Raw genomic sequence first — 15,388 nt, 5'->3', positions numbered from 1 at the left:
TTGAATCAGATATACATATCATTACTGGTTATATAAATTTTAACATATTAGATAACAAAAGCGAAGTAACTCATAATATCATACTCATCTGGTTTTCTTTCTTATATTAATACATACACGCACATACAGGCTTTCACAAGAACATATGTAGAACATTTCTTTATTAAAGATCAAAAAGAAATTTTTTCACATAAGTCTTACATATTACAGAAACATTTAACTGATCATCTTCCCATAGTTCTTCAAGTCACCCCACAGAAAAAAACATGTAAATAATCCATCCATAATGAAGCACTACCTAGATGAAAGTGAATTAATAAAAAACATTCAGGGGAATAATTGGTATGAAATCTACATGGCTGAAAATATTGAACTATCAACAGAAATAACCATCTAAAAAATACAATCGGCAATAGAAATCAGTACAAATGAAGTAAAAGTCAAAAAAGAAAATTTTAAACGAAGTTGGATTACCAGCCATATAATTGGCAAACGAATTATCTGGGAACAATAAAGAAAAAGTAATAAATGAAATTTAAAAAAGAGAAAAGTGATGAAGTGAAAAATGATACAGAAATAGCAACTTCACTAATATAGGTAAAATACTAGTTGAGAAAATAATAATAATAATTGCAATAGGAATTGCTTCTCAAAAAAAATTACGCAGTTCATTTTTCCGAGAAGAAACTACTCATTTTGAGGTCTTGAAAACAATGCTTGAATTAAAAAATAAGAAATATCCAGGAATCGATGGTATCCGGTGAGAAACTGATAGCGCATGAAATTGCCTTACTTACATCATTAACCTGTAATAAATCCCGTATATAAAAAAGGTGACACACCTGTCGTATCAAACTATGGCGAATTTCCCTTATCTCAAACTTGGCAACAATCTTTGAATAAAAACAACATAATGTCAGATGGCCAATATGAATTCAAAGAGTAGAGATCAACAGAAGATGCTACAAACTATCTGATAAGTAAAATTAGCCAATATGTTGACGAAGAGAACCTAGTTTATGTGTCTTTGTGGACCTAGCAGAGTATTGGAGTATTGGAAGGGTTTGGATTCAGGGGAATTCCATATGAGTCAATGAAAAACTATTTGTCATCACGAAATCAATGCGTAGGAATAAATTATCAGTTTAGTGAATTTAAAGAAGTTGTGTATGGTGTACCTCAAAGAACAATTCTGTGTCCAATCCTTTGCAATATTTCCATCAATGACTTATATATGCAGCTTGTCAAAAGAGATATTATCAGCTACGCAGACGATACCGCCATACTATATACTGCAAAACTGGAATGAGTTGAATAGTATGATATATATATATATATATATATATATATATATATATATATATATATATATATATATATATATATATATATATATATATATATATATATATATATATATATATATATATATATATATATATATATATATATATATATATAAAATCTACAAAGGTTAATGCAGTCAAGCTCCACTATATATATATATATATATATATATATATATATATATATATATAAAATCTACAAAGGTTAATGCAGTCAAGCTCCACTTATGTTTCGCTTGCTTTTACGCAGCTATTTTCATCAAGTACTTTCTTGGTTTTTTCTCATTTTGTCTTCAATCGAGGACCGCCTGCCCGGTACTGACGATGCCCAATAGGCTGAAACAGCTGTATACCGGTGGCTCTTGAATTGAAATCAATATGGGAATGAGCAAAGAGTACTTATCTATTCATTATATATATATATATATATATATATATATCTCAGTCAAAAAATCAAATATCTGTTCTACTTTGCCAAGCTTTCGCTTCTAATGGGAAGCTTCTTCAGGGCCTATAATTTATTGAGTTGTTGGTTTTTTTGCCATCGAAAAACATTACAATTCATACTTACAGTAAAAATGAGTTGAAAATATAAACTGACGGAGAAGGTTGAGTATGTATAAGATTTTTTGGGAAGGTAACCTGAAATACCATCGGAAAACGAATCCACATGTTTCTAGAAATGATATGAAATATAGAAAGTTTAATACAGTCGAGCTGCTGGAAAATAATTCCATGAAAATCTAAAAATGAATAGATGAGTACTTTTTGATCATTCTTGGCAAGTTGACTTGGGTGGCACACCAATGGGTGGTTCCACTTATGTTTCGCTTGCGTTTACGCAGCTATTTTTATCAAGTAGATTCTTGGTTTTTTCTCATTTTGTATTAGTCAGAGAAGCTATGGATTATACTGTAGACGACCCCTTCCGATATAGAAGGCCCCGACACTCTGTCGAATGAGGCCCCTATATCTTCCGTTAAAAGATGAACAACTTTTTCATCCAACTCACCCCAGCCAGGCAGGGGTACAGATGAATATCCAATTTTTATTTTAAAAATAAAAATTAGTGTTTGGTACTCGAAGCGTTTCTTCACTGGTAGCCATTGAAGGGTTTGCATATTTGCTATGAGTGTTATTCTCGTACATCGTAAGATTATTTGCATAGCACGATTCTGCATCTTTTGTAGTTAGTTTATTTCATTTTGATTGAAAAAAAACAGAATGGTAGAACAATAATTCAAATGTGGAAGGATTATGGAGTTGTAGACTAATAATTTAAACCACTGGCTCATATATGGGGAACATCTTCTTGAATAGTTGATTTTGTAAGCTATTGTTTTGATAACTTGATTAGCATGTTCCTTGAATTTCAAGTTGCTGTCAAGTACATGAATTTGTTTACCTCCTCTATATTACTGTCATTCAGTCGTAGGTTTTCATTATTATGATCTCTATGTTTCTCTAATAACATCCATTTTGTTTTATTCACGTTCAACTTCAGCAAATTTGCAGAGCAATATTTATACACCCTTTCAAGACTAGCGTTTATAGTATCAACACATTCATGTACATCTTCACTACTAGAGTACTGTAGGGTATTGTTGGCAAATAAGGTAATTCTACATTCTTCTGCTATGGTTACAATGTCATTTATATATATGAGGAATAACAATGGTCCCAAGATAGACCCTTGGGGTACACCTATTGATACCCGATTGATACTCACCCTATTACTCTCCAAATAATCCAATATCTGTTCATATACAGCCCTTTCCAGTACTTCAGCTGTAGCATTAATCATGTTTATTGGTCTCAATTGAATAGCTTGGTTGGTATTTGGTCCTTTTGGTATAGATAGGTATATTAGAAATTTTTAGTTCAGTCGGTACTTTACCTTTCTCTAAAGAAGATAATGTTCAACAATGGATTACAAATTGCACTGAAACACTTCGAAGTCTAACAATAATACAGGAATTCAAAAGATAATAAAATCGGAAATCACTAGTGTCTTGACACGGGTAATAATGTTATTATGTAATAATACAATACAACAAATAAAATATGATGTTTTTGAATCGCCTAGAATAATAGTGTCAAAGCGTGAATCGATCTATGCAATACAATATAATACAACACATATATTTCCAAAAAGACCTGCAACGTACAAGTGCAGGATAATGTCAGAAAAAAGATACTATATTTTATGGACTAGAACAGAGGAAAATATTGATAAAAACAAATAACAAACGAACATACACAAAACAACCGTCTTGAAAATTTTCGCAATCAAAAAATTCCTTAAAACCCTCCACTGGTGACGTGGTAAAAAATTACACGGTCGGTCTGACATACCGACTTTGAAGTCGTTCTGCATAATCATCTATAATTGTCAAAAAAATTAAAAAAAATAGTCTGTTTGATAACTTTTATTGGTCATAATTCAACAACTGCACCATGCATAAGTGAAAAGAAAAAATAATAAAAACGTTTTATGCTTTATATAAAATACAATCATTATTTATAAAAATTATTTTTTTAATCTGAATTCTCCAAACAGACAGATCAAACCATATTCAAATGCTCTAGATCAGTGGTTCTTAACCGGTGGTCCGTGGACCACTGGTGGTCCCTGAAAGCATCCCAAGCGGTCCGCGGAGCCATCCTAAAAAATATGTTAGATGAGTCGACACGATGCAATACGACCCGCCGCTAAAATATTTAAAGAAGAGTTACTATTTTCTCAAGAACTTGAAACGACGTCCCAAGGTGCAGATGTTATGGATGCAATGAGTCAATATATGGAGAAACATGGACTTATGTGGGAGCGGCTTGCGGGGTTTTGTACGGACGGTCCTCCTGCTATGCTTGGTTCTCGCTCTGGTCTTGCAACATTGATAAAAACCAAAAATCCGTTTGCAATTACGATGCACTGCGTTATTCATTGTCAAGCACTAGCTGCCAAGACGCTCTCAGAATACTTTGCTTTGACGATGAAAATAGTTATAAAAGTAGTAAATTTCATTAAAAAGAATGCACCCAATACTCGTCTCTACAAACAAATGTGTTTTAATATGAACTCTGAACATGAAACTTTGCTTTTCCACATTGAAGTGGCTTTCCAAAGGAAACATGTTGTTGAGGTTGTACGAATTAAGACAGGGAGTAAAAATATTTTAACTAACAAGGAAAACAAAGAGTTGTTTGATCAGTTCTGCGAATCCAAATTTCAAATACATTTTGCTCATTTGGTCGATTTTTTACGCAACTGAATGAATTAAACATTCTATTGCAAAGGTCGGGAAATTTGAAGTTGCAAGGCATGAGCAATATTTCTGCTTATGAAGATAAAATCAGTGCGTTTATCGCTAAAATCGAGGTATGGATCAACAAGGTCGAAAGTAATAATTTTTTGTGTTTGATACGCTCAATCAAATTATTGATAGACAGAGTGCTGAAATTAAAGGAGAAATACAAAAGAACATATTACATTTAGAAAACTTAAAAATTGAATTCTTTGGCTATTTTCCCGACCGCGAGGAAAAAAGTATTCAAAAAATGATCCGCAATCCATTTATTGTGAACGTTTCTGAGGTGCCTGATGAAGTTCAAGAAGAAGTAATTGATATGCTACACGACAGCAACTTAAAAGATACATTGGAATCAGGAATTCATCTTGAAAAATTTTGAAGCCAAAAAGCAATTTCTTCACCAAAATCTGTTCTGTCTGTTTTTAAACCTATTTTTCCGTTAATCACCTGTCGCTCCTATACGAACGACAACTCTCAGAAGTTGAGAAACTTGTGCGAGCTAAGAACTAACGAGGTCTTACCTTTTAACGTGTGATTCCTAACACAGAAAAAATTCCGAGATATTGCTATTCGTTACCTAACTTCATTTTCTTCGACATATCTATGTTTTCGGCGCTTCTGATTATTAAAAACAAGCACCGAAATCGGTTGGATGCCACTACTGATATGAGTGTAAGTTTAACTGAACACTGAACCAAGGATTCAGAATGTAGTAAACCTTAAAAATCACATCAGTTTATAATGCAATTTTTGTTAGAGTTACAGATTTTACCTAATGATTAAAGTAATATGCGTATTTTACTCATAGATGAATTAGAACAACTATTACATTTATTTACTATACTGTACTGTATTTGTTTGTAGTTATCGTAAGGTACTTTATATTTACCACAAACTAATTGACCAACTTGGTGGTCCATGGACTGACAGAAATTTTGTCAAATGGTCACGCATGACTATAAGGTTGAGAACCACTGCTCTAGCCGAAGAAACGTATTACATAACCTACAGAAGTATTTAGTCTTGCGTTTTTGTCGGGATGTACATTCTACACAACGTCCTTTACGTGTTGGTTCATTGGGAGCTCGTCGCGGCTCTTTTGTTGGTACTTTCAATATTTCTTTCATTCTTGTTCTTATAGCTCTTGGCAGGTGGTGATCAGTATGTCTGCTTCTCAAGTGAATTTCAGTTGAGCCAATTGCAAGTTTCGTTAGAAAATGCCTTCTCAGGATTGTATAATTTTTTTCATTGCGATTATATATGACATATGCATTTATTCCTCTGGTATTCAGCAAAGTATAAAATATAACTTGTGGCCATCTTCTTGAATTGCGTGCCACATTATAGTTTGCTGATAGCTGGTCCAACATGTCCATTCCTATTTTCATATTATTGTATTCCAAAATTATGGAATACAATAATTATGGAAACATGGTTAAATAATAATATTGATTCCAGGAATTTATCAATTCCTAATTACAATCTTTTAAGAAAGGATCGAACTACGGGTGCGAGGGGTGGCGGGGTTGCTATGTACTTAAATCATAAATTAAAATACGAAATTATCGAATTATCCGAGGATATTGAACAATTTTTTGTCAGTATTTCATTTAACGGTTGCCGTTTTGTTGTCGGTGTTACATATGAACCACCAGATCAACCTTACAAATTTTTCATTGATAATATTGAGGCCAGTATAAGCATTGCTATGTCATATTCTGAAAGGATAGTATGTGTTGGCGACATCAATGTGAATTTCTTAAATAATACCGCCCCATCAGTAAAATACTTCAACTCAATGCTCTCAGCAATGGAAATGCACCAACTTGTTACAAAACCTACACACATTACATCTCATTCCCAATCTCTCATTGATGTGTTGATATGCAACAAAATGAATTTAATTGAATCTATTGAGATAATAGAATCGGATTTTTCCTCGCATGAGTGCATTAGTTCTACATTAATTTGCAGAAAACCTAAAATTGAACCTTTGATAATTAAAATTAGAGGTAATAAAAACTTAGATGAGTACTCATTTTTTAATGACTTCTCTGAACTTGGGTTAAGTGAAATATTTTATATACAAGATATCGACGAAAAGATCGGAATTCTTACAATAAAACTACTCAGTCTATATAATATGCATTTTCCAGAGAAAAGCGTTAGGATAACTGAAAAATATGCTCCGTGGTTGACTACTGAAATCAAAGAACTAATGAAAAAAGAGATAAAGCTAAAGTGAGACATAAAAAAAACCAACACTAGACAACTGGAATGAATTCAAATGTTTGAGAAACCTAACTAACCGCGAAGTAGAGAACCGAAAGCGTGAGTACTTTAATAATGCCTTCTTGAGTAGCTCCAGAAAAAAATTATGGAAAAAACTTACATCCCTAACCAGTACTAATGACTCGCATACTGATATAACAAATGTGTTCAAAGACGCAAATGCAATAAATAATTTCTTTATAGATAACATACCTAAGAACTCAGCTACTACTTCCATAAATACTTTTTACGATAATATTGTCTTATGTGAAAAAGAATTCAGTTTCCAACTTATAGATGAAGCTACAGTGCTCAAATTCCTTATACGAATAAAAAACAGCTCTGCTGGCTCTGACAACTTAAGTATAGCTTTCATAAAAATTTGTTGTCCCTACATTTTGCCTTTCTTGGTACATATCTTTAATAGTATAATACTGTCATCTAAATATCCCTCTACTTGGAAATTTGCTATTGTTACCCCTATTCCGAAAAACGAAAATCCCTCACAGTTTTCTGACCTTAGGCCTATAAACATCTTGACGGGCTTATCTAAATTGTTTGAGAAAATTTTAGCCAGTCAACTATCTGAACATCTCAATGAAAATAAAATCTTACCCTCTATTCAGTCGGGGTTCCGAAAGGGACATAGTTGCACGACGGCTCTTCTACAAGTAACTGATGATATTATTGGATCACTTGATAAAAATAATTGTACGGTATTGGTAATGCTTGACTTTAGTAAAGCGTTCGATACGGTTAGGCATGATACCTCACTAAAGATCTTGAAAACAAGTGGAGTCTGTACGGAATCACTGCAGCTTTGTCAATCATATCTCAACAATCGTAGACAAAGCGTCAAATTGGGAAATCAATTATCTGCAGCTAGAAATGTCATCTTGGGAGTACCTCAGGGCTCAGTTCTGGAACCACTTTTTTTCACATTTTATACTAGCCAATTTCATAAACATGTTGAACATTGTGAAATACACATGTATGCTGATGACATACAACTATACCTCCCTCTTGAAGTTGATGACTTGAACAACGCTGCTAGAAAGTTGAACAATGACTTAGAAACCATATCAAATGTTGCCGAACTGCATTCCCTTGTGCTCAATCCAAAAAAATCAGTAACACTAGTATTTGGAAGCAATGCTCATGTAGCATCAGTTAAAAATAACTTGAAACTGTATCTGAATAATGAAGTAATTAGATTCGAAAGTAATGCAAAAAATCTTGGTTTAATTTTAGATGAGTCTTTAAGATTTAGAGAACATATCAATCGAAATATTCAGAGAGCCTATGGTACACTACGATTACTATATCCTCACAAAATGTACCTCAATGTACCTATGAAGAAAATGTTATGCGAGTCTCTAGTTTTAGCACAATTCAATTATTGTTTTCCGGTCTATGGACAGTAGGGTGCTAATGCCGACTGAACGCCTCCCCCCACCCCTTTTGACCTTGAGACGTCACACGACCTTGAATGACGTCACCTAACCTTGAACGTCGTACACGTAGTACGAGCTTGAATGCGGTGTTTGACCTTGAGTGTGGGGTTTGACCTTGACGTTCGACACTTCGACTACCTTGAGCTTGCTCCATGGCATTGAATGTTGACCTTGAATGAAATCGTGACGTGTACAGAATATACAGTGGGATTAGGCGTTGTGGTGTTTGACCTTGAGTGTGGGGTTTGACATTGACGTTCGTCACTTCGACTACCTTGAGCTTTCTCTGTGGCATTGAATGTTGACCTTGTAGCTCTCATTTGGGTTATGGTGGGGGGGAGGAGTTGGGCTTTTATAAGGAGTGTGGTGTGAACGTTTCACTCATTTCAAATTCTCCTTATCGTACGGTAGATATTTCTATATACAAGGTGTATTCGTGCGTTGATTGTAAAAAAAGTTTCACTCGTAGTGACAACCTACGTCGTCATCAGCGGGATTCCTGCACACCCGCAAATGGTGATGGACCTCCAACATCGAAGAGGCAACGGTTGACACCCCCAGCACTTCCAACACTGCAAACATGCGTTTGCTGCAATTTGACTATTGCAAGCGATCAGATGAATGTACATCGGAGGACGTTGCAGCACAGAACAAATGCATGTGTTCAATATGGGGAAGGTGTGAAAATTGTCAATACAGCTTTCAAGTGTCGAATTGTGAGCTACCGAGTGGACAGTGAAAACCACCACATGGATGACCCAACATTCTTCAATGAAATTAAGCAGAAAGTAGTGAAACTACTCGAAGAAGTGTTGGATATCCATAAATGCATGAAAGTGAACATGGAAGTGTTTGGGCGGTACAGTCTGCAAACTAAGGATCTTTCAGACATCAAATCATTTAATAGTCCCAATGAAGTAATTGATCAATCGAATGATTTGGATGTGGTTTATAGCAGTTTTGCAGATAGTTTAACTGTTAAAGCAGCGGAATTTCAAGATCGGGATTCAGGTATGTGATCTAGTCAAAATGTTGATGATGATGGACTTATAGAGAAAACCCATATTTTCAGGTTGGACCATTGAGAAAATTTTGTACTTGGAGGTGAATATCAACAAGTATAGCCCCTTCGGAGGGTCTTCATACATCAAATTGCCAAGGTTCATCGAATTGAAGAAAAGTGTGGTGAATGTTCTTAATCAAGATCAGTGCTGCTTTGCGTGGGCTGTGACTTCAGCTTTATACCCTGCCAGTCAGAAACTTAATGAAATTTCATCATATCCCCACTTCTCAACCGTCTTGAATGTAGCAGGTATGGAATTTCCAGTTAAGTTGAAAGATATTCCTAAGTTTGAGGTTATGAACGATTGCTCTATCAATGTTTATGGGTTGGAAAATGTTTTTAAAAATGGTAGAATTGAATATGAAGTTGTGGGTCCGTTACACTATTCTAAACGTAGATTAAATAGTCATGTTAATCTGTTGATTATTACAGATGATTCTGGTAATAGTCATTATTGTTGGATTAAGGATTTATCGAGACTAGTATCATCACAAATATCTGCCCGTGGTCATAAAAAGTATTTTTGTGATGGTTGTTTATTGTACTTTGATAATGAACGAACTTTATTGCGACATCAGTTGAATGATTGTAATCACATATCGACAACGACACCATCCACAAATTTCAGGGTTGATAAATTTGGTAAAAGGGTACCTGAGAATATTTTGAAATTTGAAAATATCGAGAAACAGTTGAGGGTTCCATTCGTTGTATATGCTGATTTCGAATCTATTCTGAAACCAGTGCATACTAATGAGCCAAATCCTGCTAACTCTTATACAAATCGAACATATCTTCATGAACCATATGCTTTTTCTTACCTCATAAAGTGCTCTTTTGATGATTCTATATTTAAATTTGTACTATATAGAGGTGCTGATGCAGCTAAAGTGTTTGTGTCAAACTTGGAGGCTGATGTCACCAATATTTATCACAAATATTTGAAGAAAGTCATTCCAATGAGTCCATTGACTGATGAGGAAGAGCATGATTTCAATATTGCCGCCACATGTGGTATATGTGGAGAACCATTTGGTGATGGTGATATTAAGGTGCGTGACCACTGCCATCTAACGGGGAAAAAAAGAAATGGAGCTGCACATAGTATTTGTAACCTCAATTTCAAATTGCCCAACTTTATACCCATAATTTTTCATAATCTCAGTGGGTATGACTGTCATTTGTTCATAAAAGAGTTATGCACAAACAAAACAAAAGTTGATGTCATTGCTCAAACTAAAGAAAAGTATGTTTCCTTCACGAAACATATAATTATGGAGAGAATAGTAGATCACAATGGAGTGATGAAAAATAAGTTTTTGAAATTAAGGTTCATCGATAGTTTTAAATTTATGGCTGCTTCCCTTCAAGAGTTAGGTGACAATTTAGATGAAAAACATTTTGTGGAAACAAGAAAATATTTTCCGGAACAGGATAAATTCAAACTTATGAGGCAGAAAGGTGTTTTTCCGTACAGTTTTATCGATTCTTTAGATAAATTAAATTATTCTAGTATACCATCAAAGGTGGACTTTTATGATAAATTAAATGAAAAACATGTTTCTGATGAGGATTATGATAGAGTAAAGCAGGTATGGAACACATTCAATTGTCAAGATTTGGGTGAATATTCTGACATATACCTAAAATCTGATGTTCTACTGTTGTGCGATATTTTTGAAAATTTTAGAAATATGAGTTTAGATACATATAAATTGGATCCTGCTCACTATTTCACTTCTCCAGGTCTTTCTTGGGATGCTATGTTGAAGTATACGGGTGTCAACTTGGAATTATTAACTGATATCGATATGGTGCATTTTCTCCAAAACGGTATACATGGTGGTGTAAGCCAGTGTTCGGAGAGAAAGCATATTGCAAACAATCAGTTCCTTCCAAATTATAATCCCGAAGAACCTCCATCTTTCATAATGTATTTGGATGCAACAAATCTGTATGGTCATAGCATGTCTCAATCATTACCTTTTGGTGGGTTCACTTGGTTGACCGCCAGTGAAATATGTCAGTTGGATATCAATAGTATTCCAGATGATAGCCCCCAAGGATACATACTTGAAGTAGATGTGCATTACCCTGTCGAGTTACACGATCTACATTCGGATTTACCATTTTTGGTTGAAAGTATTATACCACCTGGTTCAAAGTCCAAAATACCCAAACTTATTCCTAATTTGAATGATAAAAAGAAATATATCGTTCATTATAGGAATTTGAAACAAGCGGTCCGTAATGGTTTGATGGTGATGAAAACTCATAGAATTCTCAGATTCAATCAGTCACCGTGGCTGAAAAAATATATCGAATTGAATACAAATTTGAGAAATAAGGCTACCAATAAGTTTGAGAAGGGTTACTTCAAATTGAATATAAATTCCATATTTGGCAAAACGATGGAAAATGTAAACAATAGAAGAGACATTCGAATTGTCACACATTGGGAATCCATAAGAAGAGGTATGGGTGCCAATGCTTTGATAGCTCGTCCCAATTTCAAAACATTATCCATATTTTCGGAAGACTTTCTCGTCATACATATGGATAAAGTTAAGGTTTGTTATAATAAACCATTGTATTTGGGGTTCAGTATATTGGATATGTCGAAAAAAGTCATTTATGATTTTTTCTATGATGTCATCAAAAAACATTACGGACCACAAGCTTCTCTTCTCTATACCGATACGGATTCTTTGATACTGAAAATAATGACGGATAATTTTTATAATTTTATGATTGCAAATGTTGACAAATTTGACACTTCTAACTATAGGTTGGGTAATAAATTCAATGTGCCAGTTAGCAAATCGGTGATTGGAAATATGAAGGATGAACTTCCGAGTGATCCCATCATCAGTTTCCATGGCACCGGTGCGAAAGCATATCATGTACAAAGTGTGTCTGATGAAATAAAGAAAGCAAAAGGTATTAAAAAATCCGTTATAAAAAATCAAATTTCAATTGAAGATTACATTAGGATTGTTGAAACAGGCGGTATAATATTTAGAAAGATGAATGTATTCAGGAGTGATTTACATGATATTTACACGTTGATGTGCAATAAAGTCGCGCTATCACATAATGATGATAAGCGATTCATCATTCCTAATACCACCAAGACATTACCTTGGGGCCACAACGATATTGAATTCTATCAGACAAGTTCCGAACAAAATTTAAGAATTCTTTTGAATGTACTGAAAGATGAAAACAGTATAAGTGACAAGAAATTAAATTTACTCATTGCCTTATTGGAAGAGCAATCGAGTAATTGAATTTTTTCACTCATTATCTGGTTTGTTCAACAAATTGTAAAATTCATACTTGTGGAATATTTCAAACGAATTATCCTACCCCACTTCCACCCCCACTCCCATTCCCACCCGAAGTGGTAGGGAGCATACGGCTATAAAACATGAGGAGGAGGCCACAGTTCATCATTCGATTGCAGTCTTCCTTCGAAAGAAGCAGCCAACCTGAGATACCTGCCAGCCAACTTAGTTGAAGTTGAAAATTCCAAGCAGCTTGATGTAAGTACACACTTTCATACTATTTATATTATATTGTCTAATATTTTCATTTTCTCTTTCTAGAATCATGTCTTTTCTAAGGAATGCTCTGATGACCCCGATTACCACTCTCAGTGAGAGACAGTTGGAGGATGTAGAGCGGAGGAGGGTGGTTGTCCTACAGGACATCATGGTACAACCACCAGCTGCAACACCAGCTGCAGCTCCCATTCCACCACCGGGGATGACTTCCACCCAGGAAGTGGCGGCTCCCATTCCACCACCGGGGATGACTTCCACCCAGGAAGTGGCGGCTCCTGACTTGAAGTTCTTTTTCGAGGACTTCAAACCAACCCCCGAGGAGGAGGAGATTGACCACCCACCAACTTTGTCGACATTCAGTGGACCAACTTCTTCGTCAGCACCCCAAATCGAAGATTTACTGAATGTCTACAACCCGGACCTGGACGAGTCTCTGGCGGATTTATCGCATCTTCAAAGCTTCTTATCGCCCATGGAACTATTATCCCCCATCGATTCAGGGGATGAGTTCGAGAAACCGGTGAAGAGGGCCAAGAAGATGAAGAAGTCCGCACCTGTGAAGAAGTCCGCACATGTGAAGAAGTCCGCACCTGTGAAGGCATCCAAAGCCAAAGGTGGGAGGGGTGGTAAGTTGAGTGCTTTTCGCAAAAAGTGTGAAAAGAACTCACCTTACGTTGGTTGGCCTACAGCACCCCTTCCACTGATGGAGGTGCAGAACTTGGTGGAAGTCGTCGCCCAGGTCCATCGGGATGCGTCACCCCCTCCAGTCACCCCCCAGGTCCATCGGAATGCGTCACCCCCTCCAGTCACCCCCCAGGTACGTGTTGAGCATTCCGAACAAGAGGTTGGCCCGGAAAATGTCCTTTCACAGACTGTGGTAGAGGGTAATAAACTCAAAGAGTCTATTACCTATGCACAGTCTGTGAAAAAGAGATATTTGAGGGAAAAGAAGGTTGTGGATGGTTCTGATTCCAGAAAAAGGGCCTTGATGGCGGATATTTCCACCATCGAGGCCCAGAAACTGGAATTAGAGAAGCGACTCTCTATGCTTAGGGCGAAACTTCAAGAAGAAGATTCGCAACAAGGGAAGAGTTTGGCTTACATCCAAAAATATGGACCTCTTGTTCAGGAATGGGATGCCATGTGCCAGGGGTTCCTTAATACCTAACCCCTTATGTAAATATATTTTTGTTTAGTTTAAGTTAGATGTATGTTTAGAATAAGAAAATTGTAATTTTAGGAATATAATAAAAACTTGCATGTTAATTTTAAGGTTATGAATGTTATGAATGAAAAAATAAAATAAGGAATATTGGAGTGCATATCTATTTTGGTTGTTGCACACAAAATACTGCGTGGTTGGGGCAGTATTTATTCCTTCATTCTAGTCATTTTCTAGTCACATGTAGTATATAGAATAAAATTAGTTAAATAGAATAATTGTATAGAATTTCCATCATTTGAAAGTGTGTGAATTGTAAAATAGTTATTTTTTCTAGAGAATAAATAAAAGTGATTCTAGTAATGCTCTGAGTATAATTCCAAAACTTTTGACACTTCTCTCATCATTACTTCTCTCAACATTATTCAAACAAATTTCATTTATGTGAATGTGTAAAAATAAAATCATGAATCTAATGAATATTATATTGGATTTATTCCCCAATTCTCACATCAATACTTGAATAAATAACCTAGTAGGTCTTTATTTTTCACATATTCCCCTCCCTTACTCTACCCCACTTTCTTCAAATCATATAAATAAGATTGTATTCTCAATATTCTTCAACTTGTTCGTTCATCATGAATCAAGCAACACCAATTATTCGGGAAGCTGATTCCACCAGTGAACCTCATTTTGCCCCACCAGAGAATTGGTCCTATGGTGACATTCAAGTTGCTGTAGTTGATTCAACATCTCCCGATGATGAATTCGATGGGTATTCAGATACAACAATAGAGCTGAATGAAGAACAAGATGTAACCTCAGACGAAGATGAGTTTGAACATGATGAATTTGCCAGCCCAGAACTTGTGGATCAACTGTGGCTTGAAGATCATCAAATCGCTCCACCAAATATCATCGTGGTGGTTGATTCTCCCGAACCTGACATCATCATTATAGATGATGATGATGATGATGATCAGGTAGGTTAGGTTAGGTTTTCCTCGGAGTGCACATAGTACCTGGTTGGTGCACACGGAATGCTGCGTGGATGGGGCAGCATTCAACCTAACCACTCTTTTTGGTAGTAGTGAAAAAAATAGGGCTATATCGGTACACCCTTGCGGTGAAACGTTAGTTGTTTCGCTATAAAACGAACTAATTAGAAAATGGAAACAGTTAATCATTATCTTTGAATATCTTTGGAACATT

At 35.5% G+C, this 15,388-nt stretch overlaps 1 protein-coding gene across 1 annotated transcript; it reads left to right on the top strand.

The window, feature by feature from the left end:
* The first annotated feature begins 12,249 nt into the window (after nucleotides 1–12,249).
* Nucleotides 12,250–14,702, top strand: LOC141485156 (uncharacterized). Its single transcript, XM_074181283.1, has 2 exons — nucleotides 12,250–12,990; nucleotides 13,054–14,702. Exon 2 carries the CDS (start codon nucleotides 13,058–13,060, stop codon nucleotides 14,177–14,179), a length of 1,122 nt encoding a protein of 373 aa, XP_074037384.1. The 5' UTR covers nucleotides 12,250–12,990; nucleotides 13,054–13,057; the 3' UTR covers nucleotides 14,180–14,702.
* The last annotated feature ends 686 nt before the right edge of the window (nucleotides 14,703–15,388 follow it).

This window comes from Leptinotarsa decemlineata, unplaced genomic scaffold, assembly GCF_025532065.1.
Source record: "Leptinotarsa decemlineata unplaced genomic scaffold, Ldec_3_MD MMD2_tig00026307_RagTag_RagTag, whole genome shotgun sequence".
Classification (NCBI taxonomy): domain Eukaryota; kingdom Metazoa; phylum Arthropoda; class Insecta; order Coleoptera; family Chrysomelidae; genus Leptinotarsa; species Leptinotarsa decemlineata.
Note: the sequence above shows the minus strand (reverse complement) of the source record. Positions and strands in the feature narration are given on the sequence as shown.

Coding starts and splice junctions, on each gene's coding strand:
- LOC141485156 (XM_074181283.1), top strand. CDS start 13,058: ATGTCTTTTCTAAGGAATGCTCTGATGACCCCGATTACCACTCTCAGT.